General features: G+C 39.1%; 1 protein-coding gene across 1 annotated transcript in view; it reads left to right on the top strand.

Annotated features, from left to right (window-relative positions):
* ANK3 (ankyrin 3) overlaps window positions 1-26,747 on the top strand; it is a 334,814-nt gene that overhangs the window by 147,216 nt on the left and 160,851 nt on the right. Inside the window, exons 9-10 of the mRNA XM_042959816.1 lie at window positions 18,941-19,039; window positions 24,726-24,923. Coding sequence (XP_042815750.1) covers window positions 18,941-19,039; window positions 24,726-24,923 — 297 coding nt within the window. The remainder of the gene's footprint in view (window positions 1-18,940; window positions 19,040-24,725; window positions 24,924-26,747) is intronic.

Below are 26,747 nucleotides of genomic sequence, written 5' to 3'. Positions count from 1 at the left end.
CTGAGGGTTTGGGGTGGTTTTCCCTATCTTGCCATTGTAGCCCCGGCAATCCCGTGCTTCCTCCTCACAAGAATCCTGATCTCCGTGTTTCTAAAACTGTCCTGGTAACCTGCATTCGATTCCTGTGGCTCCTTGATTTACTACTTCATTTATTGTTCACTGTGTGTATTCCCTCAAGCAATAAATGATTACGGAGTGGGCCTACTGTGGGGCAGATACAGGAAGACTGCAAGACACTGTCCTTACCCTCATGAAGCTGACAGGCAGTCAACTACCTGTGCTCTGACCCGAGAACAGCCCAACTGTAGTTAGTTAGCAGGACACCCGGGCTTCCTTTTCCTGATAACTACTGACCCTGAAAATGTGTATGTACCTTAAAAGAAACCAGCTTTCTAGAGAGGATGAGTGAAGAAAGATGAAGTTTGACCCCTAGAGGACTGTCTGACTGGGGAAGGAGATTGAATAGAGCTCCTAGTGAATTGACTTTGCATTCTGTAATAAGAAGCCATTACCAATATGCTAGAGCTGTCACTTTAAATGGCAGGGATCTTCCGCTAATATAGGCTATTTCAAGAGGTCGTAAGGAATAAAACAGAATTGGTGCTGTGCCACTCGATTACAACGTAAAGCTTAAGGATCATTTGTGAACAGGGAAGATTTTTAGGAAGAAAAATGAGGAATACTAGAGCCAAGCAGGAAAGAGGAGCTTGAAGAGATATACCTGGTTATCCAGCTGGGGTTTTAGTGAGTATGTGGATTAGAAATTACCTTATTTCTCCCTCTCTCAAAATAATCATCAATAACTGGCAAAATTCCTTTTCAGTTACTTTACCTCATTTATGCAAAAACTACCTGCTGTATTTGATACAATGAAGGAGAAAGGGGCATATGGGGAACTCAGACCTCATGTTTATGAGGCAGACAGTGGCACCAGGGCAAAAACTTAAAAACTCTTCTGGATAAAAGTATTAGAGATATGAGGGCACCTGAGTGGCTCAGTCAGTTAAATGTCTGACTCTCAGCTCAGGTCAAGAACTCATGGTTTGTGAGATCGAGCCCTGTGTCAGGCTCTGCACTGACAGCAAGGAGCCTGCTTGGGATTCTCTCCCTCTTTCTCTGCCCCTCCCTTGCTCTCTCTCTCTCTCAAAGTAAATAAATAAACATTAAAAAAATAGTATCAGAGATATGGAATAATGTAGTATGCAACTTTGCATACTATGCAAATTCAGGGGGCAACCTGGTTTCTCTAACACTTTGTCTCCCTGTTGTGAAAGCCTATCTTATTTTGAATAAGATGCAGACTCCTTTTTACCATCCATTCAGTTGTAACCGGGATTCACTTTTCTCCTGTGTTCTGTGAATGGCGCGTGAATGTGAAGGAGACAGACACAGAGAACAGAGAAGCCTGTCCTACTTCTCTTGTTGTCCTACAAGGAGTGGGGTGAGGGTGGGATGGCATTTGGGCACAGACTGAATTCCTGGCAGACGATATCGAAGAAAGCATAGTACATACCCCAAATATGTAAACTATTTTGTGTTCTTCTCATCAAAGCCTCCCTTCTCTCTGGCTGAAATGACTGAGTAGTCATTGGGTGTGTGGGTGAAAGGGAGGAGGCCAGCTGAAATGTCAGAAAGCCCTGAGGCCAAGCCTAAAAACAGAAAACAGAATTGTTCATAAATGCAAGTTTTAACTACTCAATCTGGTAACTCTTGAGAGAATAAATATTGTTATCTACCCATCCACCTCCTACCAATTACTTAGGACTGTTGTGGCTACCTTGCTACATCAATAGTCGGTTTAGAGACAGGAGACATCTCAGGCGCCAGCACTCCAAGGGACCTCGTTGGCTTACTCTGTTCCCTGCATGTGCTGCTGACCTAATAAAGTACTCAGTTTAAAAGCAGACTCTTAGAGCTCTTTTATTCAAGCAAGGAAACTTGATTTATGGTCAGAGTAGTTTAGGAGGACTTGAGCAAGATTTTACCAGCCAGAAAAGCAAGATGAGAGTGATCAGTGATCTGATCTCTAGTCTTAAGTATGACTTGCAAGTAAAACTGTGACCTTAGGCAAGTTCACCCTTCTGAGTCTTAGTTTCTGTCCCAGCATGGATGGAGCGTTGTTCCAGATGATTTTACAAGCTCTCCCATTTGGAAGGACACCACCTATTGTAGCTTCACTGTAAAACTCAAGATGGTTATGTAAGTCAGATTGATGTTACCAAAATGGTAAAGTAGGGGAGCTCAGCCTCCAACCCCCAACAAAGATCAACAAGAGTTCGGAAGCATCCACAAAGAAAAGCAGTTCTGGGAGAGCTCAGGAGTGCTCTTAGGAATCTTCAGCAACTCAGTGTGGGGAAGGAAAAAAAACCCATCTGAGAATAATTACAAAAGAAGGGAAGGAAGAGCAGCTTCATTTTGCCTGCATCATCCAATCTCCCAGGCTGGCACTGCTCACTGCCAACAGGGAACTCCTCAGCTTGGAAGAATTTCCCTTACCAGAAAAGGGAGAGTGAAGTGAATGGCTGGCTTCCCTAGCTTTCAGGACATTGTATGAAGGACCCTCTTCAGTTTGCAAACCAGATTGCAAACTGGTGTAGCCGTTCTGGAAAACAGTATGGAGGTTCCTCAAAAAGTTAAAAATAGAACTACCCTATGACCCAGCAACTGCACTACTAGATATTTATCCAAAGGATACAAAAATACTGATTCAAAGGGGCACATGCACCATAATGTTTATAGCAGCACTAGCAACAATAGCCAGGGTCACCTGGGTGGTTCAGTCTGTTGAGCATCCGACTCTTGATTTTGGTTCAGGTCATGATCTCACAATCATAGGATCGAGCCCCATATCAGTCTCCACACTGAGCATGGAGCCTGCTTGATATTCTGTCTCTCCTTTCTACACCCTTCCCCAACTCTTGCACATGCTCACTCGCTCACTCTCTGTCGCACTCTCTCAAAATAAACTAAAAACAAAAAACCAACAATTGCCAAACTATGGAGAGAGCTCAAATGTCCATTGACAAGTGAATGGATAAAGAAGATATATATATGTGATATATATTGTAATGGAATATTACTCAGCCATCAAAAAGAATGAAATCTCGCCATTTTGTAACAATGTGGATGGAGCTAAAGTGTATTATGCTCAGCAAAATAAGTCAGTCAGAGAAAGACATAGACCATATGATTTCACTCATAGGAATTTAAGAAACAAAACAGATGAACATAGGGGAAGGGGGGGAGAGAGAGGGAAGCAAACCATAAGAGACTCTTAAACATAGAGAACAAACTGAGGGTTGCTGGTGGGGTGTTGGGTGGGGGATGGGCTAAAAGGGCAAAGGGCATTAAGGAAGACACTTGGTGTGATGAGCACTGGGTGTTATATGTAAGTGACGAATCACTAAATTCTAGTCCTGACACCAATACTACACTATATGTTAACTAACTTGAATTTAAAGAACATCTTGGAAAGAAAAAAAAAGTTTCATCCGACCCAGAGACTGGCAAAGCTGAGATGAATAGAGATAGGAAGGAACAAAGAAGAGTAGATGCTACCAGTATCATCCATGCAGTGGGAATGACTGTGGTTCCCAGCCACCTGCTTTGCAGAAGACCTCAACAGCTTTCTTGCTATTAAAGTAACTAATGGCCGGAAGAGCCACTGTGGACTCCCTGAAGACTTCATTGGGTTTGGCCCCTGCAATATTCACATTCACAGACTCCAGCCTCCTGAGTCCCTCCCTGCTCCCTACCTACACCTCCACCCCCCCAAACCCCCAGACCCTGCTGCTAGAGCCAAGGGTCCACACCAGCAGCCAGCCCAGACCTCTGTGTCTGCACAAGTGTAAGAAGCCAGCCTAGACCCTGTGCTGCCCCCACGACTGTGTATGCACTTGGGGCTAGCCCTTCCAGCTGTGCATTTGCACACCACTGGCCAGACCCTCTACTGCCACCCACACACCTATGGCAGATCCTGTGGCATGGAAGGGCACACCCACAAGCCAGGGCCTTCATAGCAGTCCGTGGGTCTGAATCTGGCTCTGTCACCAGTCACTGGCCTTCACTCCTTAGCACATGTCAGGTAACCTTCTAGCTGTGCACCTGTATGCCCCAACCAGACCATCCTTACCGGCCTCCCAAGGCTTGGCACACACCCCCGGGAGACTGCAGCCACAGGAGTACACAAGAAGAGCAGAGCCCCCACAGCCATTTGAAGGCCAGATCCGGTCCTATCTCATGTCACTGACCTGTACCACTGGGCTCACCTGAAGCTGGTCTTCCAAGCTGTGTTCCGGCACGCCCCTTGCCTGACTCCCAACACCAGCCTCTGCTGCAGTGTGCCCACGGTGAGGCCCCACAGCCACAGCAATACACTCAGACAGCCATGGCACCCACAGCTGCCTGTACACCTGCAGCTGGCCCACACCTTTACAACTGGCTCTGATCCCCACCGCTATGTGTATGTGTGAGACCGGCCCCACCACTATGTAGGGGACCACCCTACAGCTGTGTACATACCACCAGCTCCAGCCACCACCACCACCTGACCACGTCACCAGCCACTGGCCCTGGAGGTGCTGCTGAGGACTCAGACCACCCCCCACAGTGCTCACCAAGAACTGCACAGTTGTCAATGCCATGAACCTGAGTGACCTGAGCAGATAAGACATCATATACCTCTTGGACCCAAACCACCACGCACCCCTGTATTTGGCCCTCTGTACCACTAGACCTGGGGTTACAGCACATTCCAGCGTGCCCCTGTGCACAAGTGAAAGTCTTTCCATATTGAAGTCAACCCATAAAGTATGGAAGAAGTGAGTGGTTATTTAAATGTGCAGACTTTAAATATGCACGACTATAGGGATCTTGAAGAATCAGAGAAACCACCAAGGGAGCATAGTGAGCTTCCAGTAATTGACCTCAAAGAAATGGAGATACCAGTGACCTAAAAACATCACACCCGGGGCACCTGGGTGACTCGGTCGATTAAGCCTAATAAAGGATTCAAAATAATTGTTCTAAAGATGCTCCGAGAGCTGCAAGAAAACATAGAAAAACAATTTAACAAATTAGGGGGAAAATATAAAAACAAAATGAAAAGTTCAGCAAAGAGATAGAAAATATAAAAAGAGAACCAAGCACAAATTTGGAGCTAAAGAAGACAGTGATGGAACTGAAGAACTCAATAGACAGCTTCAACAGCAGACCGGGCCAAGCAGAAGCAAGAACACTTGAAATTATCTAGTCAGAGGAGCAAAAGAGAAAGGATGAAAAATTCATGAAGAAGACCTGCAGGACTAAAGGGGCATCGTTAAGTGAAAACAGTCCATCCATCATTGAGTCCCAGAAAGAGAAGAGAAACTTACTGAGGACCTAGAAGTGACACCACCCCCAAATCTGAAGAGTTGTAAGGGTCAGTAGGGGGAAAAAACTAAACAAAGAACCAGGTGCCCCTAGAGAATAGAAACTGAAGTCTTTTAAAAAAATATTAAAAAGAACCCACTGGTTTTATGAAAAGACAATCCCCAGTTCTATTGAGTAATCAATAAAGCTTTAATACAGCATTTAAACTGCATTTGCAATATGTGAACTATTATTCAGCCATAAACATAAAAGCAAATCCTGCCACTTGCAACAACATGAATAGACTTTGAGGCCATTATCCAAGGTGAAATAAGTCAGACAGAGAAAGACAAATACCACATGTCATAACTCAGATGTAGAATCTAAAAACATCACACCTGGGGCACCTGGGTGGCTCAGTTGGTTAAGCTCCAACTTCGGCGCAGGTCATGATCTTCGCGCTTCACAAGTTCAAGCCCTGCCTTGGGCACTCTGCTGTCAGCTTGAGGCCTGCTTCAGATCCTCTGTTCCCCTCTCTCTCTGGCCCTCCCCCACTTGTGCACACGTGCTCTCTCTCTCTCAAAAATGAATAAACATTTAAAAAATAATAAACAAAATACAATAATAAAAAATCACACTCATAGAAACAGAAAGGTGGTTGCCAGAGGCTGAGAGGTAGAGGAAATGGGGAGATTTAGTCAGAGAGTACAGACTACCAGTTATAAGATGAATACGTTCAGGTATCTAAAGTTTACTTGGTGGGGGCACCTGGGTGGCTCAGTTGGTTAAGCTTCTGACTTTGGCTCAGGTCATGATCTCACAGTTTGTGAGTTCAAGCCCCACATCAGGCTCTGTGCTGACAGCTCAGAGCCTGGAGCCTGCTTCGGATTCTGCGTCTCCCTCTCTCTGCCCCTCTCTGGCTTGCACTCTGTCTCTCTCACTCTCAAAAATAAATAAACATTAGAAAAAATTGTTTAAAAATAAATTACTTGTTGACTATAGCTAACAATTCTGTATTGTATATTCAAAAGTTGCTATGATAGTAGACCTTTAATATTTTGACCATGACATCTGCAAAATTCATGTGAGGTGAAGAATGTGTTAATTAACGTTATTGTGGTAAGTATTTCACAATATATATGTATACCAGATCATCACATGGTATAACCTAAATTTCTACAATGTTCCATGTCAATTTTATCTCAGTCAAGTTAGGGCTCAGGGGGCAAGAGTCAGAAGCCTCTTGAACGTTTCTGAAAAGTGTTTAGCTAGGATCTGATGAAACACAAAGCCTGTGGTCCTTTTTCTATCTAGTTCATTTCAAGAAAGGTTGTCCTATTTTCCCAGTCCTGTGATGCTATCTAATATCAACTGGCTTATTGTATATTCTCCTGCAGAATAGACAAGAGTAAGTATGTAGAGTTATCTCTGTGATAACGGTGGCAAATGTGCTGAGATATAAACATATATCAAGGCAGATTCTTCAGTCTGGTCTATATGTAGATCCTAATTTTAAAATAAGTTTTGAAACTTGCTCACTTTTTTCCAACCAAATTTTAATGACTTTATTTATAGACTAAAATGTTTTGCTAAGAATGGCTATTTGTGGTAGCCTGATGGGTTTTTTGTTTTGGTTTTTTTCCCCCCATTTAACCCTCGATCTCAGCAAAGCAAGCATGTGTACTTCTCGAAGGAAGATACTTTGCAATGGATGGTCTCTTGTCATTTTCCTTTTCCTTTGCATCAGTTCACAGCCAAATCAAAAGCTCAATATGGACCCTAATCAGAACCATTTTAAGACTTTTTGGCATCTTCTGAGTTCTCTCTTTTCACTGGCTCTTCTCTACCCAATAATAAAGGCAGCTGTGCTTGTATTTAGTGCTTCAGAGAAGATGGAAGGGTTCCAGGTAGAGTCAGTAATACCAATACTCTGATTCCCAGAATGCGGCTCTAATCATGCCTCTCCCAGGTTCCAGTTTTCCTAGCAAGGTGCCACTACCCAGATCCACATGTAATCTCATTACCACCACATCATATCCGAGCCACACCTTGCCACTCAGATGCACACATTCATCTTGGTATCTGTAGCACTTAGCATGCTTTCTGGCACATACCAGATGTTAAATATGTATTTGCTGAATATATAGAAATGAAAGCTACACTCTTGAAGGTTAAATTTGCCAAAAGGTCTTAATTTTCCTGACTTTATACTGATCCTGTGGTAATGTAATTTTGCTCCCTGAAGTTAATGGCTTCCAATTGATTCAGAAGAACGAAGAGATATTTGTGTGCAAGTAGATAAAGCATTTTCAGAATACCTCAAATCTGTCAGTTGTTAAATTCTTATTATTCTGGGAAGGTATCAGGGGACATTTGGATGCCCTGTAATTTTAGCCTGTCCTTTCCCAGAAATGCAACTGGTTATTATTTCTGAGGTTAAATACAAAGAAAAAAGAAATATTGGTATTGACTTTTTCTTTCTATTATATTTCCAGAAGTGTATTGCCTGGCTAAAAATAAATCCTTAAAGTAAATATTAAATATTTTATAGTCACAAGATAGTCCCTATCAAATGGAAAATTCTAATACAATATTTCCTCCTTACAGTTCTAACATAGACATGTTGACAAGAGCACTTGAAATAATGCAAACTGCTCTGGGTTTCTACATTAATCAAGACTAATTTGAAAATATGTCATTCAAAAATAGATTCATTTTTAATTTTTATGTAACAGATATTAAAAGTTAATTGAAAGTATTTATTTGGATTCTAAGAAGGGCAGGGCACCTTCCCCTAAATTTTGCTGTTAACCTTAAACCACTCTAAAAAAATTAAGTATTAATATAAAAAAAGAAAGTACAAGTAATTATGACATGCCCTTAGCGTTCAAAACATGAAAATCTCTTTGAAGGAAAGAATGCTTTTGAGAGTTGCAAAGAGTTCTGAGAACATAAGAGCATCTTATCTCTTTCTTTCTCCCTTTTTCTCTCTCTCTCACTCTCCCTCCCTCCCTCTCTCTCTGTCCTAATGATTTTACAACATATTGGGGATCTCATTTCCCTTACCAAGTAGAGATCTAAAAGTATCAGATAAATTTTGAGTGCTACTAATCCTGGTTCTCCTGAAGAATCTATGAAACAGGCTCAGGACAGCAGTTATTTTAGTTAATTGCTATGTGGTTCTAAGTGCTGGTGCCCAGAAAGTACTTTACTCTTCCTCCTATTTTCTTGTGATGTATGTTGGTAATGCTCACTCCCTACTTCTTTTAAAAAATTCTACATCCATTAGGCACACAAGTACTCTGCAGTTATCAACTATAAGCATCTTTAATTATCCTCCTTGCCAAAGGAAAGATACAATAAGTAAATACATCATTACTGTTTTTTTTTTTACATTGTGAAGCTTAATTTGAATTTTTTCCATGTAAGATTTTCTAAGAACTATATAAAAAGCACCTTTATACATTTAAAATCATATTTTATAATAGGTTATTCAGTTTCTACCTAATGAAAATTTAGAAATTATCATCTATTTATAGAAGGAACATTCCTAAAATAGTATATGATAGAAACAAATATAAACTATGATGGTAGTGTGTAGAAGTCACATATTCATGTTTTTTACTCAGCTGTGTTAGAGTTTTGGCTTCAAGGAACAATGGAGTAGCTTACAATGAACTAAGCATCCTGCTGATAAAAATCATAAACCCCGGAAAAATAGTTTTTAAAAACTTGTTTGTAGGCACTGAAAAATAATCAAAAATTGGCATAAATTGGAGTGAATTCAACTTTTGAAAGAACTAAATAACACAAGATGAGATCTATATTTTTATGGCAGGTACTGGATACAGTTGATTGAGAAAGTCACAATTTTATTGTCTTGAGGTCAGAGGATCAAGTTTGAGGCTGTAATGGTGGCTGGATATTCAGGGAGGAATCACTGATAGGAGGGAACCACAAAGGAAGTGCTGAAGTCAATCTACAAACATATACACTCCCCACAATCCTTGAATAAGCAATGAACTATGTGTGTGGAGGTGGGAAGTGGAGGGGGGTGGTATGAAACTACAAGGAGAGCAGAGGGAAATAACAGGTAAAAAATTAAAAGCTGAGAAGGAAGTTCAGCAGTGCTTTCTGCAAGGAAAATAGAATCCCACATCAAGGAGACTTGGCAAATATCTCTGGCTTTTTATTAATACTACAAGGACTACATCTTAGAAGTTATGACTATGTCCCAGGACTAAAGGGATTATTACTCTTGGAATAAGGACGATTCTAAAACAGACCTGCTATTGAAAGCCTAAAACAAGTCCCTATAAGACTAGAGTCTTTATAGCACATTATTCACAATATCCAGTATTTAATTTAAATTTTATATATGATTTAAAAATCACTAGTATACATGAAAGGAAATGAGAAAATTTGACTTGCTGTCAAAAGAAAAGTTAAGTAATAAAAACAGACCCATAGGTGACTCAGATGTTAGAATTAATAGACTTTAAAATAACTATAATTAATATGTTAAATATCTGAATGAAAAGACAGATATAGTGAGTAAGGCAAAATTTTTCAGGAGAAATAGGAAATCTTAAAAAAATAGAAATCTTAGAACTAAAAAACGCAATATCTGAAATTTTAAAAAAAACATTCACTGGATGGGATAAAGAACAGATTGAATACAAAGGAAGAAAGAATTGGTGAACTTGAAGACAAGTTATAAAAATCATCCAAACTGAAGAACAGAAAACAAAAAGATTAAAAATCAATTTGACACCATGTCAGCAACCTGTGGAATACTAGCAAGCTGACTAAACACTTACAGTGTGGTCCAAGAAGCAGAGGAGAAAGAGAATGGAACAGAAAAGATGTATATATTTATTTTCAAATTCAATCACAAACCACAAACCCTAGACCCAGGAGACTTAGAACACCCCAAAGAGGGTAAATACAAAGAAAACCACACAGAGGCACATAGTGGTGAAGCTGATAAATGGCAAAGATAGAAAAAAAAATATTTACACAGCCAAAGGAGAAGATGCATTATAAATAGAAAAACAATGATGAGACTGTAATCTAACTTCTTACCAGAAACACTGGAGGCCAGAAGCAATGGAACATTCTTTAAGATGCTAACTGAAAACTTTCTGTGAATCGAGAACTTATATCCAGTGAACATAAATTCATAATAAAAGCAAAATATAGTTTCAGATAAGCAAAAATTGAGATGAAGTGTTACCATCAAACCCACACTAAAAGAAATACTAAAGGAAGTTCTTTAGTATTCTGAAGGGAAATAATACCATATGGAAATGTGGATCTAAATAAAGGAGAGAAAAATTAGAAGCAAATTGCTATAAAGAACACTTTTTCTTTTTAGAAATTCTTTAAAGTTTGATTAATAAAAATATCAATTTATTATGAGGCTTGTAATACATGTAAAAGTTAAATATATGATATTTATAGCACAAAAGGTAAAACTAACAGTGTAAATGGAATTATTTTATAGAATTTCATATTACACATGAAGTTATATAATATATATAATACATCATATGTAATATTACCCTATGATATATAAAATAATATAATATGTATTATGTAATATTACTCTGTGATATATGATTAATAATATAATATTATTTAGACTGGTAAATTAAGGATACATATTATAATGTTTAGGGCAACCACTAAAAGGAAAACAAAAGAAAAAGGAGATTTAGTTAAAAAGCCAAAGAAGGAGGGGGTGCCTGGGTGGCTCAGTCAGTTGAGCATCTGACTCTTGATTTCAGCTTGAGTTGTGATCCCAGGGTTGTGGGATCAAGCCCATGTCAGACTGCACTGAGTGGGGAACCTGCTTGGGATATTCTCTCTCTCTCTCTCTCTCTGCCCCTCTCCCCTACTTGTGCTCCCCCCCCCACCCCCGAAAAAAAAAAAAGCCAAAGGAGGAGATAGCCAGTGATATATGTGATGATTTGGTGATTAGAAAACTAAATAATGCTCAACCCAAAAGAAGACAAAAAGGAGGGACAAAAAACCGACAAAGAACAGTGGACAAATACACAACAAATAGCATAAGGGTGTGTTCCAGGGTCAGAGAGAAAGCCATGGTTTTTTAAGCAGAGAGAACAATACAAGGATTTTGCCTTACTTTAGTTTTAAACACATAGAATGTATGACCGGGGTAGCAAGAAAGGGAAGTAGAAAGAGATATTTCTCTCTCCTATACGTGAATGGCAGAAATGAACTCTAGATCTTAAAAGGAGATTGTTTTCTAGAAGCAATCCAATCCCTCAGATGGAGGCAAGCCTAAGTATAAATTCCGATTCCAGCATTTGCTTGCATGTGACCTTGAGCAGGTACATTCCTCTTCTGGAGCAGCTTTCTCATCTATAAATGGAACTTGTAATGCCTTTCTCATGAGTTGTAAAGATTCAATAAGATCACAAATATAAAGCTCCTGTAACCACAGAGGGGTTTCAAAAAATGTTATCTCACACCCTCCTATGCCAAATCTACAACTGCCTCGCGTGCACAAAATGAGGATACAGTCAGAATTTTTGGTAAAAAACACAGATATGAGACTAACAGTACTGTTGGGCTGCAGGTGGGGCCCCCTTATTTATCTCTGGCTGTATTATAACTCTTCTCTCCTGAGCACTACTGGCTTTTTCTTTCATTGTTTTCAGTTTTGAATTAAGTATCACATCCTGTTTCACATCCATGATATAGGAAAAGATTATATATCCATTGGATTCTCTCTGTTTGGTTTCCTTTTCCATCTCTAGAGTGAGATTTTTTGCTTAGAGGGTTTTTTTGCTACAGAATACAAATAAAATAAATGTCTGTTTTTGAAAGTATTTCCCAAGTCATGAATTTGTCTCATTTCAGTATTGGCTGTGAGCAAATTCAACATGTTAAGAACATATTCTGGGTTCCATATTCTTAGGTCTGATGCCTTAATGTCCTGTTCCATGCTTTTCAGCTGAATAGGACCTGAAAGCAAGCCTTTTTGACCTTCGAGTGTGCTAGGTTTTGCTCTTAGGCTAACACAAGAGAGCATTTTGTCCAGCCAGTAAAGTACAGTTTCCCACCTCAGTAATAAGATTACTGTCATTGAAATGAAATATGAGATCTGGACTAGCCAGTTGGCTTTGCTTCAGAATTCTGCCCAAGGGAATACTTGTTCATTATGTCAGTGCTTTAAAAATCAGGGGAATTGGAAAAAAACTACCAACCCTGTGCAATTTCATTTCCTTCCCATACTGTTACTATGGCAACTCAGCATCCCTCTCTCCTTCTCTCCCGTCCAAGTGCATATGCTGCCATTCTTGAGGCAGCCTCCCCTGAGCCCCGGCAATTGCCTTTGTCAAGCATTTTCCAACTGGAAGTTGACACTGTTGTATGCAGCTGAAGAAATGCTTTTTGGTACTGGACCCAGTCTAAGTGACCCTGTATATCAGCTGTAAATTTCTAGGGTTTGGGAGCAGGTTAGAATCCTCATTTTTGTATTGGAAAAAGCATTGCTCTAGTTTTAGGGAGAGGAGTAGACCAGTTCACTGCTGTGTTCCAAACCACAGTACTCACAATAGTTCTCTTTTTTCAGCTCCTGGTATTCAAATAAAAGGAAAATATCTTATTTAGAATAAATCCCCTAATATTTTTCTTATTCTGAGAGCTAAAAAGACTAGTCATATTCTTCAAATCACTTATTTATGGGGAATTTTATTTTTCTGGAAAGAAAGACATTAGAGCACTTCTGAAGGATAAAATGAGTCTGCTCTTAACAAAAAGAATTTTTAACCAACTAACTAGAAAACATTTTTAAAGGACTAGCCCCCAAACCCACTCATTTGCTCACTCCATTCCTTCATTTACTCATTTGCAACTTTCATGGATACAGTGCTGAGTTATCTTCTCTGTGAGATTCAAATATCCCTTAAGCTAGTGACCTTGTCCTCAGAATCAGCCTAGCTGAAATGATGACGCCTGCTCACAAATGACTAAGATACCTGGTGAAAAGTTAGAGAAGCTTCCCCAAGAGAAGTGCAGATAAAACAAGGCAGATGTCCTGAAAGTACAGTGGTTATGTCTAGTTATGGAAAAGTCTTCTAAGAAACGTAGGACTTTAAAACAGTACAAATTTGGATCTTGGAGAAAATGGAAAGGGAACTCCTTCCTGGTACCCTGTGTGGGCAGAGCAGAGAGACCAGAACACCAAGAGCTGCGAATGGCTTGCGAGCTGGGGGAGAAGGGAGGGGCATCGGGGAAGGCCCAGTGTAGCAGAGACTGCTGGTGGAAGACCACCGATGCTGATCTGAGAAACTGAGGCTTGGCTGAGGACTGAGTGGTTATTGAAGGCCACGTAGCGTTTCATAATCAGAACAGTGCTTCAGGAAAGTGAATGATAAGCCTCACCCATTTCAAAGCAAAAGAAACCAGTTTGAAATTTACATATTATTTGTTGTCCAAATGCAGGTATTAAGTAAAGTCTGTCCTGGCTAATTTTCCTCTTTTTTTTTTTAAACTGAACTAAGTGTGAATCAGTACATGGCAGACACTTTCCAGTCTGGCTGTGGGTCAGCTGGTCCTATCTTCTTTGTGACTATAAAAGATGTGACACTAATTAAAGACCTTACATTAACTCTAGGCACTAGTTTTCCACTGACCTGTGAATGTCCCAGCAGCCAGGCTGGCACTGCCTGTACAGCCAGGCAGTCGTGACATCTTGTACAGCTTCCTGATGAGCCGTCTCTCCTGCCGGAATTCTGGCTGTTTGAAGTCATGCACTTTTGAAAAGTTTCAGAGCAAATGTGCAGCAGATCCAAAGGAGTCAGCCCAACTTGCAACCAAGGTTAAAAATACTGCAAGTGAAACTGCAGTCAAGAGAGCTATGCTTCAGGTAGCTCTTTGCAGTTAGCTAGGAACTGAAGATCTTACCCTGGGGAGCCCCCTGACTTTATCATTGAAACCAGGTGATGAGAAGAACAATGGCGGTAACAATAGCACTTCACAGCTCTTGCACTGATGAAAAAATCACCTTCCCTAGCTGAGTCTCTAAAGTCTATGAGTGTTTAATAAATAAACACCAGAGATCAGAGGCAGCAGCTGCAGAATGTAGATAAAAGAAGGCTCAGGATGGCTGAAAGTTTGAAAAGAGGGGCTTTGTCTTAGTAACTCCTCCTAAGTCATGCCTTGACTGTCCTGCACAGTCTGGCCAAGATCTGCATTCAGCCTGTGCAGGCTTGGAGAAGTAAAGAGTCTTCATTTATCAAATGAATATTATACCTTTCGTATAGGGGTAATCGTGAGGATAAAAATGATATAATATCTTGGATTTGTTTCAAAATAATATAAGAAAGGAGAAAAGGTCAGGATACGGATGAATCAAGATTGATCAGGAGATGACAGCTGAGGCTGAGCACCAGACACCTAGAGAGACTCATTATACTATTCAGTCTGCTTTAGTCCGAAATAGGTTTGAAATTTTCCATAATTAAAGCTTTTATTGAAAATTGAAATCAGCAAAAATGTAAATCTGTAAAAGACAGTATGTTTCAAAGGATTGAGGTAGATTTTGCTCTTGGCCACTTTGCATTCAGTATGTAGCAATTTGCTTTGGGTAAGATAATTTTCATGGATAAATGAGTTGGGCTAACGTAAATACTTTTTTTTTCTGTGTGAGCATGGTTTGAACATGTCTGCACACATTCTGTCACCTCTTACATCTTAGAGTCTACTTATGAGAAAATAAACAAATTTGACCTTTAGTTCGTAAAAGACAATCACGTTATAACAGGACCTGTGTGGTGTGTTTTTGTGTGTGTGGCAGAAGGTGGGTGTGATTATTAGTTCTTCTACAGATATTTATAGGTTTTATATTATTGGGAAGACACTTGGACTTCATGGTGTTTTTTTTAATGTTTTCAGATTTTATTTTATTCTGTTTTATTAGAAAAATGCTATTTCCCACTTGAAAATCTATACACTGCTTTACTTTGGTTTACGAGAGCAAATGTTTCAAATCAGCATAAGAGGCAGAATATTTAAATATGCTCACAGCATGATCAAGTGAGCTTGTGATTCAAATTTCATTTTTAAGGGATTTTAATTCTGAGATGTGGCTAATAGGTTAGAAATAGGATTGTACCTTACTGATTATACATTAGGATAATTAGGGTTATTTTCAAGATCTGCTCACACAATCTGGGAAGTGATTTGAATACACTGATAACATTTTAATGTATCTTAAAATGTGACTGTCCTTAGGGTAGGCTTTGTCAACCACAGGAATCCTCAAGCTGGGGAGCACTTCTCCATAGAGTTTGGGGCCACTTAGATAGCTTTAAGTGAATTATTTTCTACTCCTTAACTCCTAATTCTCCTTTCCCACCTAGCCTGTAGTAAAATAGTCCTTGTCTCCTAGCACAAAAGGAAGACCTAAGTCACTCTCACACACCTGGCCCCAGGGTGCAAAACTTGGAGAGAAGAGGGGACAGAACAGAGCAAGGGGAAGAATTCAGAATATCCGTGTCATGTTAACAACTGTATGACTCTAATGATTGAACAACAAATTTGTCTGCTCGTTGGATGATTGGAAATCCTGCTGCTGCCAACAAAAAATGAAGGAGCTAGTGGAGTTGCCTTAGGATGCATCATTGAAAAAAATCTTTGGTAAAATATTATTAGGTGATTTTGGCATGCAATTCCAGAGTTTAAAAAATTATTAGTTGACACTGCTTTAACAAAAATCCATCTTCTTATTTGTGCAGACAAGATGTCTCAGCACTAACATTTATAAAAACAAAAATTGGGTAGCTCACTAGATCAAGCATCTGACTCTTGCTTTTGGCTCAGGTCCAGGGGTCCCACGGTCATGGGACCAAGCTCTGCATTGGGCTCTGCACTGAGCATGCTGCCTTCTTGGGATTCTCTCTCTCTCCCTCTGCCCCTCTCCCCCACTCATGCAATCTCTCAAAAAAAAAATGGGATAGTGTTTGTACCAAAAATAATAAAATTACCTAAGCAATAAACTTAACCAAGACAGAGAAAGATCTATACTCTGAAAATTATAAAACACCAATGAAAGAAATTGAAGACAACACAAACAAATGGAAAGATGTTCCATGCTCTTAGATTGAAAGAACAAATATTGTTAAACTGCCCATACTACCCAAAGCAATCTACAGATTTAATGCAATCCCTATCAAAATGCCAACAACATTTTTCACAGAATTAGAAGAGTCAATCCTAACATTTGTATGGAACCACAAAAGACCTCAAATAGCCAAAGCAATCTTGAAAATGAAAAAAACAATCTCAGATTTCAAGATATCCTTCAAAGTTGTAGTAATCAAAACAGTATGGTTCTGGCACCAAAACAGATACATAGATCAATGGAACAGAGCAGAGAGCCCAGAAATAAATCCATGATTATATGGTCAATTAATCTTCAATAAAGGAGGCAAGAATATGCAATGAGAAAAAGTCTCTTCAACAAATGGTGTTGGAAAAACTGGACAGCAAAGGAGTGAACCTAGACCACTTTCTTAACCTGTTGGAAAAACTGGACAGCAAAGGAATGAACCTGGACCACAAAAATAAGCTAAAAAATTAAGGACCTAAATGTGGGACCTGAAGCCATAAAAATCCTGGAAAGGAGCACAGGCAATAATTTCTCTGACATCTGCCATAGCAACATTTTCCTAGATACATCTCCTGAGGCAAGGGAAACAAAAGCAAAAATAAACTGTTGGGACTACATCAAAATAACAACCTTCTGCACAGAAAAGGAAACAAGAAAACTAAAAGACAGCTGACAAGATGGGAGAAGATATTTGCAAATGGCATATCTGATAAAAGGTTAGTATACAAAATATATAAAGAACTTATACCTCAACCCAGAAAACAAATAATCTGATTAAAAATGGGCAAAAGACATGAACAGACATTTTTCCAAAGGAGACATCCAGATAGCCAACAGACACATGAAAAGATTCTCAACATCACTAATCATCTGGGAAATGCAAATCAAAAACATTGTGAGATATCACTTCATACCTGTCATAATGGCTAGAATCAAAAACACAAGAAACAGTATTGGTGAAGATATGGAGAAAAATAAACCCTCATGCACTGTTGGTGAGAATGCAAACTGGTGCAGCCACTGTCAAAAACAGTAGGGAGGTTCCTCAAAAATTAAAAATGGAACTACCATATTATCTAGTCATTCCACTACTGAGTATTTACCCAAAGAATATGAAAACACTAATTGGAAAAATATATGCACCCCTATGTTTGTAGCAGCATTATTTACAATAGCCAGGTTATGGAAACAGCCCAAGTGTCCATCGATAGATGAATAGATAAAGAAGATGTAATATGTGTATACACACACACGCGCACGCGCGCGCGCTGGAATATTAGGCAGCCATAAAAAATGAAGTCTTGCCATTTGCAACAACATGGAAGAATCTAGAGGGTACAATGCTAAGTGAAATAAGTCAGTCAGAGAAAGACAAATACCAAATGATTTCACTGATATGTGGAATTTAAGAAATGAAACAAAGGAAAAAAGAAAGAAAGAGATAAGCCAACCAGAAAATAGACTCTTAACTATGGAGAACAAACTGACAGTCACCGGAGGGGAGGATTGTGGATGAAATATAATGGGGATTACTAGTACATTTATCATGATGAACACTGAGTAATGTATAGAATTGTCAAATCACTATATTGTACACCTGAAACTAATATAACACTGTATGACAACTATGCTAGAATTTTTTAAATATATAAAAAATTTAAAAAGACTGCATTTGACTTTAAAAAAAACAAGACAGTGTTGATGCTGACTCTGTCTCATTCCAGCAATATCTAATATTCATTAGCAGACACATGAACTAGTTTTTGAAAACATACATCTCATTAAGAGGGGAATTTTAATTAATTGTTGCTTTTATTTAATAATCATAAAGTTTATATTATGTTTTTGCAATTTTGACCAATTGTGTTTGAATAATTTTAATAACTCCAATTAGAAGATTTACTTTAGTGCTTGAAAGACTTATATTCTCAGGAAATCTTTAACCTTTTCAAAATTTAACTTACATATTTTCACAGCAAAGAGATATGATATGGTAACTTATTAAAAATACTCAAGCACAAAATTATATTATATTAAGATAAAACCATGTGGAAGAAATTAAATGGAAATAGAAATGCAAGAGGGAAGAGGACCAATGTCAAATTCCTATTACAAATTCCTATTTTAAAAGGTTGTTTTTATATTTTTTAACGGTGGATATCAAATTACATATGGTGTTTCAGTTCCATTGGATATAAGAAGAGTAGTGGAACAATTCTGTTTTTAACTGTGAGTATTCTAATATGTGAGAAATTACATACTTTACAACTACTTAAACTTATGAAAAATTTAGTTCCTAGTTAAAAATATGAAACTGAGATATGTGAATAAATGTTTGAAGGTCACAGGTCCACAGCATGTGGATGCTGTACTGGATCCTGAAGAAATACACTGCATTTACAGACTTTCCCACTGAATCTAACTCAAGATGTTTCCTCTGTTTAACAGGACGGTCTGACGCCCCTGCATTGTGGAGCACGGAGTGGCCATGAGCAGGTGGTAGAAATGCTGCTTGATCGAGCTGCCCCCATTCTTTCAAAAACCAAGGTAATTTCTTCCCAAGTTCTTGGACACTGACTATAAGTAGCTTTACATCCTTTTACTGCTTCTTTAATGTAGCCTTTTGAATCATGTAGAAAAATGACATCATTCCCATTTAGCAATTAAGGTAGGCTAGTTTACCAAATCTTTGGAGAACCTCAAAATAAGTTTGGGTTTAAGAAGCCTTCTGCTAGAATGCACTGTACCACAAAGTCATTTGTGTGTGTGTGTGTGTGTGTGTGTGTGTGTGTGTGTGTGTGTGTTGCTTTTGTTTTTGCTTTGTTTCAAGAACACTGACTGCTTGACTTTATCCAATATTTTCATAGTTCAACAGTGACTGCTTATTGGGGAAAGAAAATACAAGATCTATAGTCTCTAAAATCTGGGTGCTGGCTCTCTTTCTCCAACCCCTTAGTTTATTTCTTGAGAGTTTACAGATTATTGAAGAGGATAGCATTTAACTGATAAAGGCTAGAAACTTTGGAAAGATTGCATCTTGCTTGGGACTTTGGGGAAGTTGACATATCCAAAAGGAATGCATCGTGACTGCCCAACAAATAGTGTTTTGCAAAATGTCTTCTGGATCTTTATGGTAAAACCTTTTGGTGCTATTTGAAAAACAAGAATATTTGTAAATAAATTTTGGTACATATGAACTACTTGAGTCCCTACTATTTTTATTAATCAAATCAGTGAGTTTTGGAAGCTGTATTAAACTTTTTAAAGGGCCTTAATTTCTAGATATCATCAAAACAGCAAAAACACATATTGCTTCTGTGTGCACTCTGGTGTTTCCTCAACAACCCTAGTGAAGATGGAACATGGTTAAGGTGGTCTGAATAATTCCTTCACTCATTTGAAATGCAGGGTTTAGATTAGTGAGCCATGGGAGGTATATTACCCAACAGAGTTAAACAGCCACAATGTTTCATTGTATGCAATGATACCATGGCCTTTTGAGTGCTTCTCATCTAAGCCATTCTGTTTGTTTTTTTTCCTTTCACCTAGTCTGTATCTATCTTTTCCACCTCTACTGCTGTCTTCAGAGCCACCTCATCGTTAACTGTAATAGCTTCCTTACTGGTCCCACATTTCCTGCCTCGCTCCTTTCCAATCCTGCTCCTATTGTGCAATCAGAGTGGCCAGATAAACTGTCAACTAAATCATGTCAACCTCCTGCCTAAAAACTTTCCAACTGATTCCCTTTGTTCTCTTAAAAATTAATTTTCGGGGTGCCTGGGTAGCTCAGTTGGTTGAACGTCCAACTTCGGCTCAGGTCATGATCTCACAGTTCATGGGTTCGGGCCCCGTGTCAGGCTCTGTGCTGACAGCTCAGATCCTGGAGCCTGCTTCGAATTCTGTGTCTCCCTCTCTCTCTCTCTGCTCATCCCCTACTCACGCTCTGTCTCTCTCTCAAAAATAAAGATTAAAAAAATTTTTTTAATTAATTTTCACTTTATCAAAGCAATAAGGCATAAATATAAAATTGCGGTCTCATCTTTTCTTCCTTTTGTTCATCTCATTATCTATTCTTTCTTTACAAGAGATTTCCTTGATTTTTTTCTTCTTTTCTTAAAGTTTTCCAGTTCTTGTTTTATGGATGCAACATATTCTATTACCTTTCTGGGAACACTCAAGATAAATTTCTTTTAATTTTTTTCTGCCTCTCTTCTGCCCCCAATTCCTCATATTTTCTCTTCACTTTGTTGGCTTTGGTCCTCTATTTCATGTTGGGGGGTTCCCCACAAATGTTTGTCCCTGACCATAAGTGTCAGGCACTAACGTTTGAGTGGAAGCTCTGTGCGAGTGTAGTCAGGACTCCAGGTGGTGATGGGCTGGAAGGGTCCCCTGATGTCACAATCAGTTGCCCTTTTTTCTGGGAAGTTCAATTTTTTTGAGAGATGAATCCTCCAATCTTTTGGAGGATTCTCAACACATTCAGAGTAAGAAAAAGGAAAGGGGACTACATTCTCCTAATCCTCCATGCATACTTTAATCATAATAATAACAAATATTTACATAGTGGTTCCCACATAGCAGGTTCTAAGCACGATATATATATATATATATATATATATATATATATATATATATATATATATATATATCAACCCATTTAATCCTCACAATGAGGCACTAAACTGAGACCCAAAGAGAAGACTTTCTCAGGATAGCTCGTGGCAGAACAAGGATTTGAACCAGGACATCTAACTCAAGAGACCATACTCTTGACACCCATACTGCCCTTCCTTTTTCTGTGAGCACCTGGTCTCAGTCCAGAGCCTCACCACACCCCTCTGCTCTGCCTGGGCTCCTGTATCCAGAATCTCTCTGCTTCAGTTTCTCCAGAGACTCAACTCTTGATTTCCTATAAGGGGCATGGGGCAGTCATCTGGCTTTGCTGAGTCAGAAGGGCCTGGAAACCTGACAGCACCATACACAGGTGAACCAATCCTGCTTCTAACTCTGCGCCTCATCTATATCTTCCAAGGTGTGCTGTGTTTCCATATCCCTTGCCTTTGGGGCATTTGAAAATTAAATCATTATGTTGGAGCCAGATCATCAAGCCTATTGTGTTCATCTTTTCCCAATTCTGTATTCACTGACATGATGCTGATGGCTTTAAATTGGTCATAGGAGGGTTCTTTACATCATGGGAATTGGCAAACGCCACATATTGGGGTTTCTCTTTTTCAAAGAGCTGTTGTTAAACACTTACCAGTACATCACTGATTATAGCCCACCACAGACACGTAGCATTCAGCCTTCTGTCTTCTCCTGGCTGAGTTAACACACTAAGCCCTCTTTTCATATTCTAAAATTTATAGACATCACACATCTGTTTTTATTTCCTTTCCTGTGTGTGTATGGGGGGGTATGTGGGTGTGCATGTGCACACACATGCATGTGCTCTTGTGGAATTTATGTTTTAAATTACTTTGGAGTTTGGAAAAGGATGGATAAACATAGGTCATATCTACGATTTCATTCTAAAGTGTCCCCCTGCACTAATAAATTCCTTACCAGAATCTGACCACCTCTGTGCCTTATCTCTCATTCTGCTCCTCCTTTTGCTTCCTGGAATACACCAAGTTTGTCCTCATTTCCTGTGCGTGCAGATTGAGTTCCCTCAGCTTGTCCCAGATCTCTGCAGTCTCCACACATTTTTCAACTCACATGTTTTCTTCTCAGGGAGGCCTTCTTGTTACTTTACTTTCTTGACGGCTGTCTCTCTCCTCAGTAAAATGAAAGCCAGGACTTTGCCTCATTCAGTGCAGTACCCCAAGCACCTAAATCAGCCCCTGGCACATAGTGGACTTCCAGTAAACCTTTTTTGAATGAACATTAGGTGAATGAATGCATTTCTGACTTTAAAACGTTTGTCTAATTCCTCAAGGCTTCCATCTTTCTGAGCTAAGAAAACCCATCACATTGGATCTATACTTTCAGCTTTATGAGGGTACAGTATGCAGTAAGACCCCTCTCCCTAGGGTTCATGATCTTTACTTTCTTGTCCTTCTCCAATGACATGTTACTACTCATATATTGTTATTTTGTGTATCAGTGGGGAATGTCCTTCTTTTGTTGACACTGCCTCCCATTTCTACTGGCCACTAAGTCATTTGTTTCCTAAGATTTTGTTTGTTTGTTTACTTCACCATGAAGTAATGTATCAAAACATATGACTGTATCAAAACATAAAGCAAAGGAATGTCTTGGCAGGAAGCACAGGAGCGCATGTGTGCATATGCTGGTGGGTGCTACTATCCCCAGTGTCCCCATCCTTTGTTGCACATTAGTGTCTACTTTGATTCAAGATGTTGGAGAGAATTTTTTTAATGTTTATTTATTTTTGAGAGAAAGAGAGAGTGTGTGAGAGGGGGAGCCGCAGAAAGACAGGGAGACACAGGATCAGAAGCAGGCTCCAGGCTCTGAGCTGTCAGCACAGAGCCCGATGCGGAGCTTGAACTCAAAAACCATGAGATCATGACCTGAGCCGAAGACAGATGCTTAACGACTGAGCCACCCAGGTGCCCCTGGAGTGGAATTTCTTAGGTAGAAATATTCTGATTGACCCTGTGTGAAGTCTTCAAATTCACACAAATATTTATTGACCTCTTTCTATATATACATGGCTCTCTGTGGGGCAGTATGGGAAAATTGTAACTCATGAACCTTTTTCTTTCAAGGAACACAAATAGTTGAAATACTTGACAGTGAGTGAATGATACCATGAGAGTAACTAGAGGGAGACTGGCACCTTTTCTTCCTATCTTGATATCCCATTTTATATCATTTATAGATAAGGGAAATAACTTGAAAACAAATTTTTGGAAACTGAATTTGTGGTCATATCCTACCCCCTTGGCCAGATATGTTAAACTATATCATAGTGATTAATAGAGCCTCTCTCAATAATTGGATTCTCTAGAAATTTCCATGTTTCCTCCACTTTGCCTCCACATTTAAAGGTAGCATTCTTGAAAAGACTCATCTCTTAATACCTTGTTTTTGCCTTCACTGGGAAACACATACTGAATGCTAAATGTCACTCTAACCTTTTTTTTTAAGGTTTTATTTATTTACCTTTGAGCCTATTCATTTCTTCTCTCAACTCTTTAAAGAATTTTTGACTTACTCCCACCACACATGATTAACTGTCATTGAACCCAGCTGATTTAAACTGAGGCCAGCATTAGCTAATGAGTTGGTCAATGCTTTGCCTTTCCTCATCATAGACACATGGGGGCACCAGACTGATGGCAGAGGGAATATTTCCTTTCTACACTGATGTGAGATAAAATGTGTTTAGTCAGAACTTTTTTGTTAATCAAATCAATATAGTATCAATATCAAGGGTTAGTAACTTGTAAAGGCAAAATAAAACCCAGTGTAATGAATACCATGGGTATTCATTTTGTTTTTTTTAAAGTCCTTTTCACTCTTAAATATTAAGAATTCTGGGGGGCGGAGGGCAGAGAACTCTTGATCTCAGGGTTGTAGGTTTGAACCCCACGTTGGGTGTAAAGATTGCTTAAAAATAAAATCTTAAGAAAAAAGAGAACTCCACGTCGCTGGGAATATGATTAATAATGGGCCTTAGGGCAATTCGCACTATTTTTAAATCAGAAAAGGAATTTTCTTGGAAATTGTGTTTTCAACTGATAAAAGAAGTGGGAGGACTTGTTTTATAAGTACCTGCAGTTCAAACCAATCATTAAAACCTTTTAAAAAGAGGGCACCTGGCTGGCTCAGTTGGTAGAGCATACAACTCTTGATCTTGGGATTGTGAATTCGAGTCCCATGTATGGTGTAGAGTTTACTGAAAATTAAAAAAAATTTTTTTTCTTTAATTAAAAAAATTATAACACCTGAAAGTAATATTACTCCATATTTTAACTAATTGGAATTTAAATAAAAACTTAAAACAAAAAAGCATAAAGGGGAAGGTAGGGGCACCTGGCTGGCTCTGTTGGTAGAGCCACTCTTGATCTGGGGTTGTGAGTTTGAGCCCCATGCTGGTGTGGAGATTGCTAATAAAAATAAAAATAAAAATAAATCTTAAAAAAAAAAGGTGAAAGTATTTCTGTGTGAGAAACAGAGTTTTCATCTTTTCATGGTTGTATTGTATTTCGTGTTTGGCACATTTGTGTTTAAAAGGTAAAACAACTGATTTTCTTATGTGTTTCAGAATGGACTGTCTCCATTGCACATGGCCACACAAGGGGATCACTTAAACTGTGTCCAGCTTCTCCTCCAGCATAACGTGCCCGTAGATGACGTCACCAATGACTACCTGACTGCCCTGCATGTGGCTGCCCACTGTGGCCATTACAAGGTCGCCAAGGTTCTCTTGGACAAGAAAGCTAACCCCAATGCCAAAGCCCTGGTGAGTAGCTCAGTCAACAGGTCCAGCCTGTGTTGTCTTGCTGACAGTTGCTACCTCTGCATGTGAAGGGATTACTTTGACGAGATAAAAATGGACGGTCTAGTTAAATAAAATGTACTTCCTATCAACTTTTTCAAATATCTTTTAAAGAAGCAACCTATTTCTGGCATGAACAAGGCTGATAGGGCTAAATCATTCTCTTTATAGCCACACTGGTGAATCTTTTACAATAAACAAGACCCAAAGACCATGTGAGTATAAAAAAAAGACTGAGCTGGTCAAACCAATCTTACTGAAGGTAAAGTTATAATTATGTGAATTAAAATTTTTTCCTGAGATCTAAACATAAAGCAAAATGGTCAAAAAACTTTATCTTCAGCATCAGAGGTCTAGGAATTTGTGAGCTGAAATTTTGTGTTATGTTTACCATGTAAGTTAACACATTGCCTGTCATCTCCTTTTCCTAGTGATAAAAATGAAAATTTGGGTCTGATTTGTAGTCTTAACTCCTAAGATGATCCATTATTTTAATGCTTAGCTGTGCTATAGTTTTATTTTCATAACAAGATGGTGTGTGTTGTCTTTGGAAAAATAAATAAACCTAATTTGGTAAGCTGTTTAAGTTTAGTTCAGAATAAGTACCCATGTTTAGGAAAAAATCAGTCACCAAATATTAGGGGAAACATGTGAGTTTACTAGCAGTTTTGAGGTAAAGGCTATCATCTGATCAACTGATTTGGAAAGGGTCACTGCTCCGTTCCAACTGGTGCTATCTCCCTGTCTGAATGAATCCATGGCACCTCTGGTCCTCTGTGGGCTCAGGACCAGTGGGCAGGAAAGATGAGGACTGAAGAGCACTCTTGACCCCAGGCAGCTCCACCGTCTTCGTCACTCGAAAAACTTTTACCACAACAGCATTTCAAGAGCTGTTGACCTGCCCGGTATATCAAACATATCTTTGCATTCTGAGAAGGGAGGAAAAGAAATTATTAATCATGACTCATTTTTCCATACAACAAAAAAAAAAAAAGCCTTAAAACAGGGTGTGGACATTCACTCTCATTTTCCTCTGACTCTAAAGATTTCACAACATGTAGAGATTGTAGCCAGTCATCCTGGAATGGACTCTGGCCAGGTAAATGGTCTCACAGTGGGTATGGAAGCACCTATAGTGACTTTGACCTAAGCTTTTATAGTGGACCCTGATATTTTATACTTCTCTATGGTGGCTGAAAAATGCTCCATGGTCTCAATTATCAGGCAGTACAAATTGGTAGGTAATATGTTAAAAAGCAGATTCCTTTATTAGATTAAATATTAAACCAAATGATCCGAATAATGTTGGGTTGTTTCACTTCCTGTTTCCTTGGACTAAGTACCTACTTGAAATTTAAAAATGGAAGGGATGAAAACATTCTAAATAATCTTTTTTTTTTTTAATTTTTCTAACATTTATTTATTTTTGAGAGACAGAGGGAGATAGAGCATGAGTGGGGGAGGGGCAGAGAGAGAAGGAGAAACAAAGTCTGAAGCAAGCTCCAGGCTCTGAGCTGTCAGCACAGAGCCTGACGAGGGGTTCAAACTCATGAGCTGTGAGATCATGACCTGAGCCGAAGTCAGATGCTTAACCGACTGAGCCACCCAGATGCCCCTGGGATGAAAACATTCTAGAACTGGTCTTATAGTTGAAGTCTGAATAGTATTGGCAAAGTTTTGGCTGTGAGGACAAACGTTTGGGCCCAGCTGTTTTTAGTCTGTGTTTGAAATGGGATGGAGAAGGGAGGGACACATTATTTAGAAGAGAAAATTCCAAAATAAAATAAT

Source organism: Panthera tigris, chromosome D2, assembly GCF_018350195.1.
Source record: "Panthera tigris isolate Pti1 chromosome D2, P.tigris_Pti1_mat1.1, whole genome shotgun sequence".
NCBI lineage: Eukaryota > Metazoa > Chordata > Mammalia > Carnivora > Felidae > Panthera > Panthera tigris.
The sequence above is the reverse complement of the archived record's forward strand: the minus strand, read 5'-3'. Positions and strand labels throughout refer to the sequence as shown.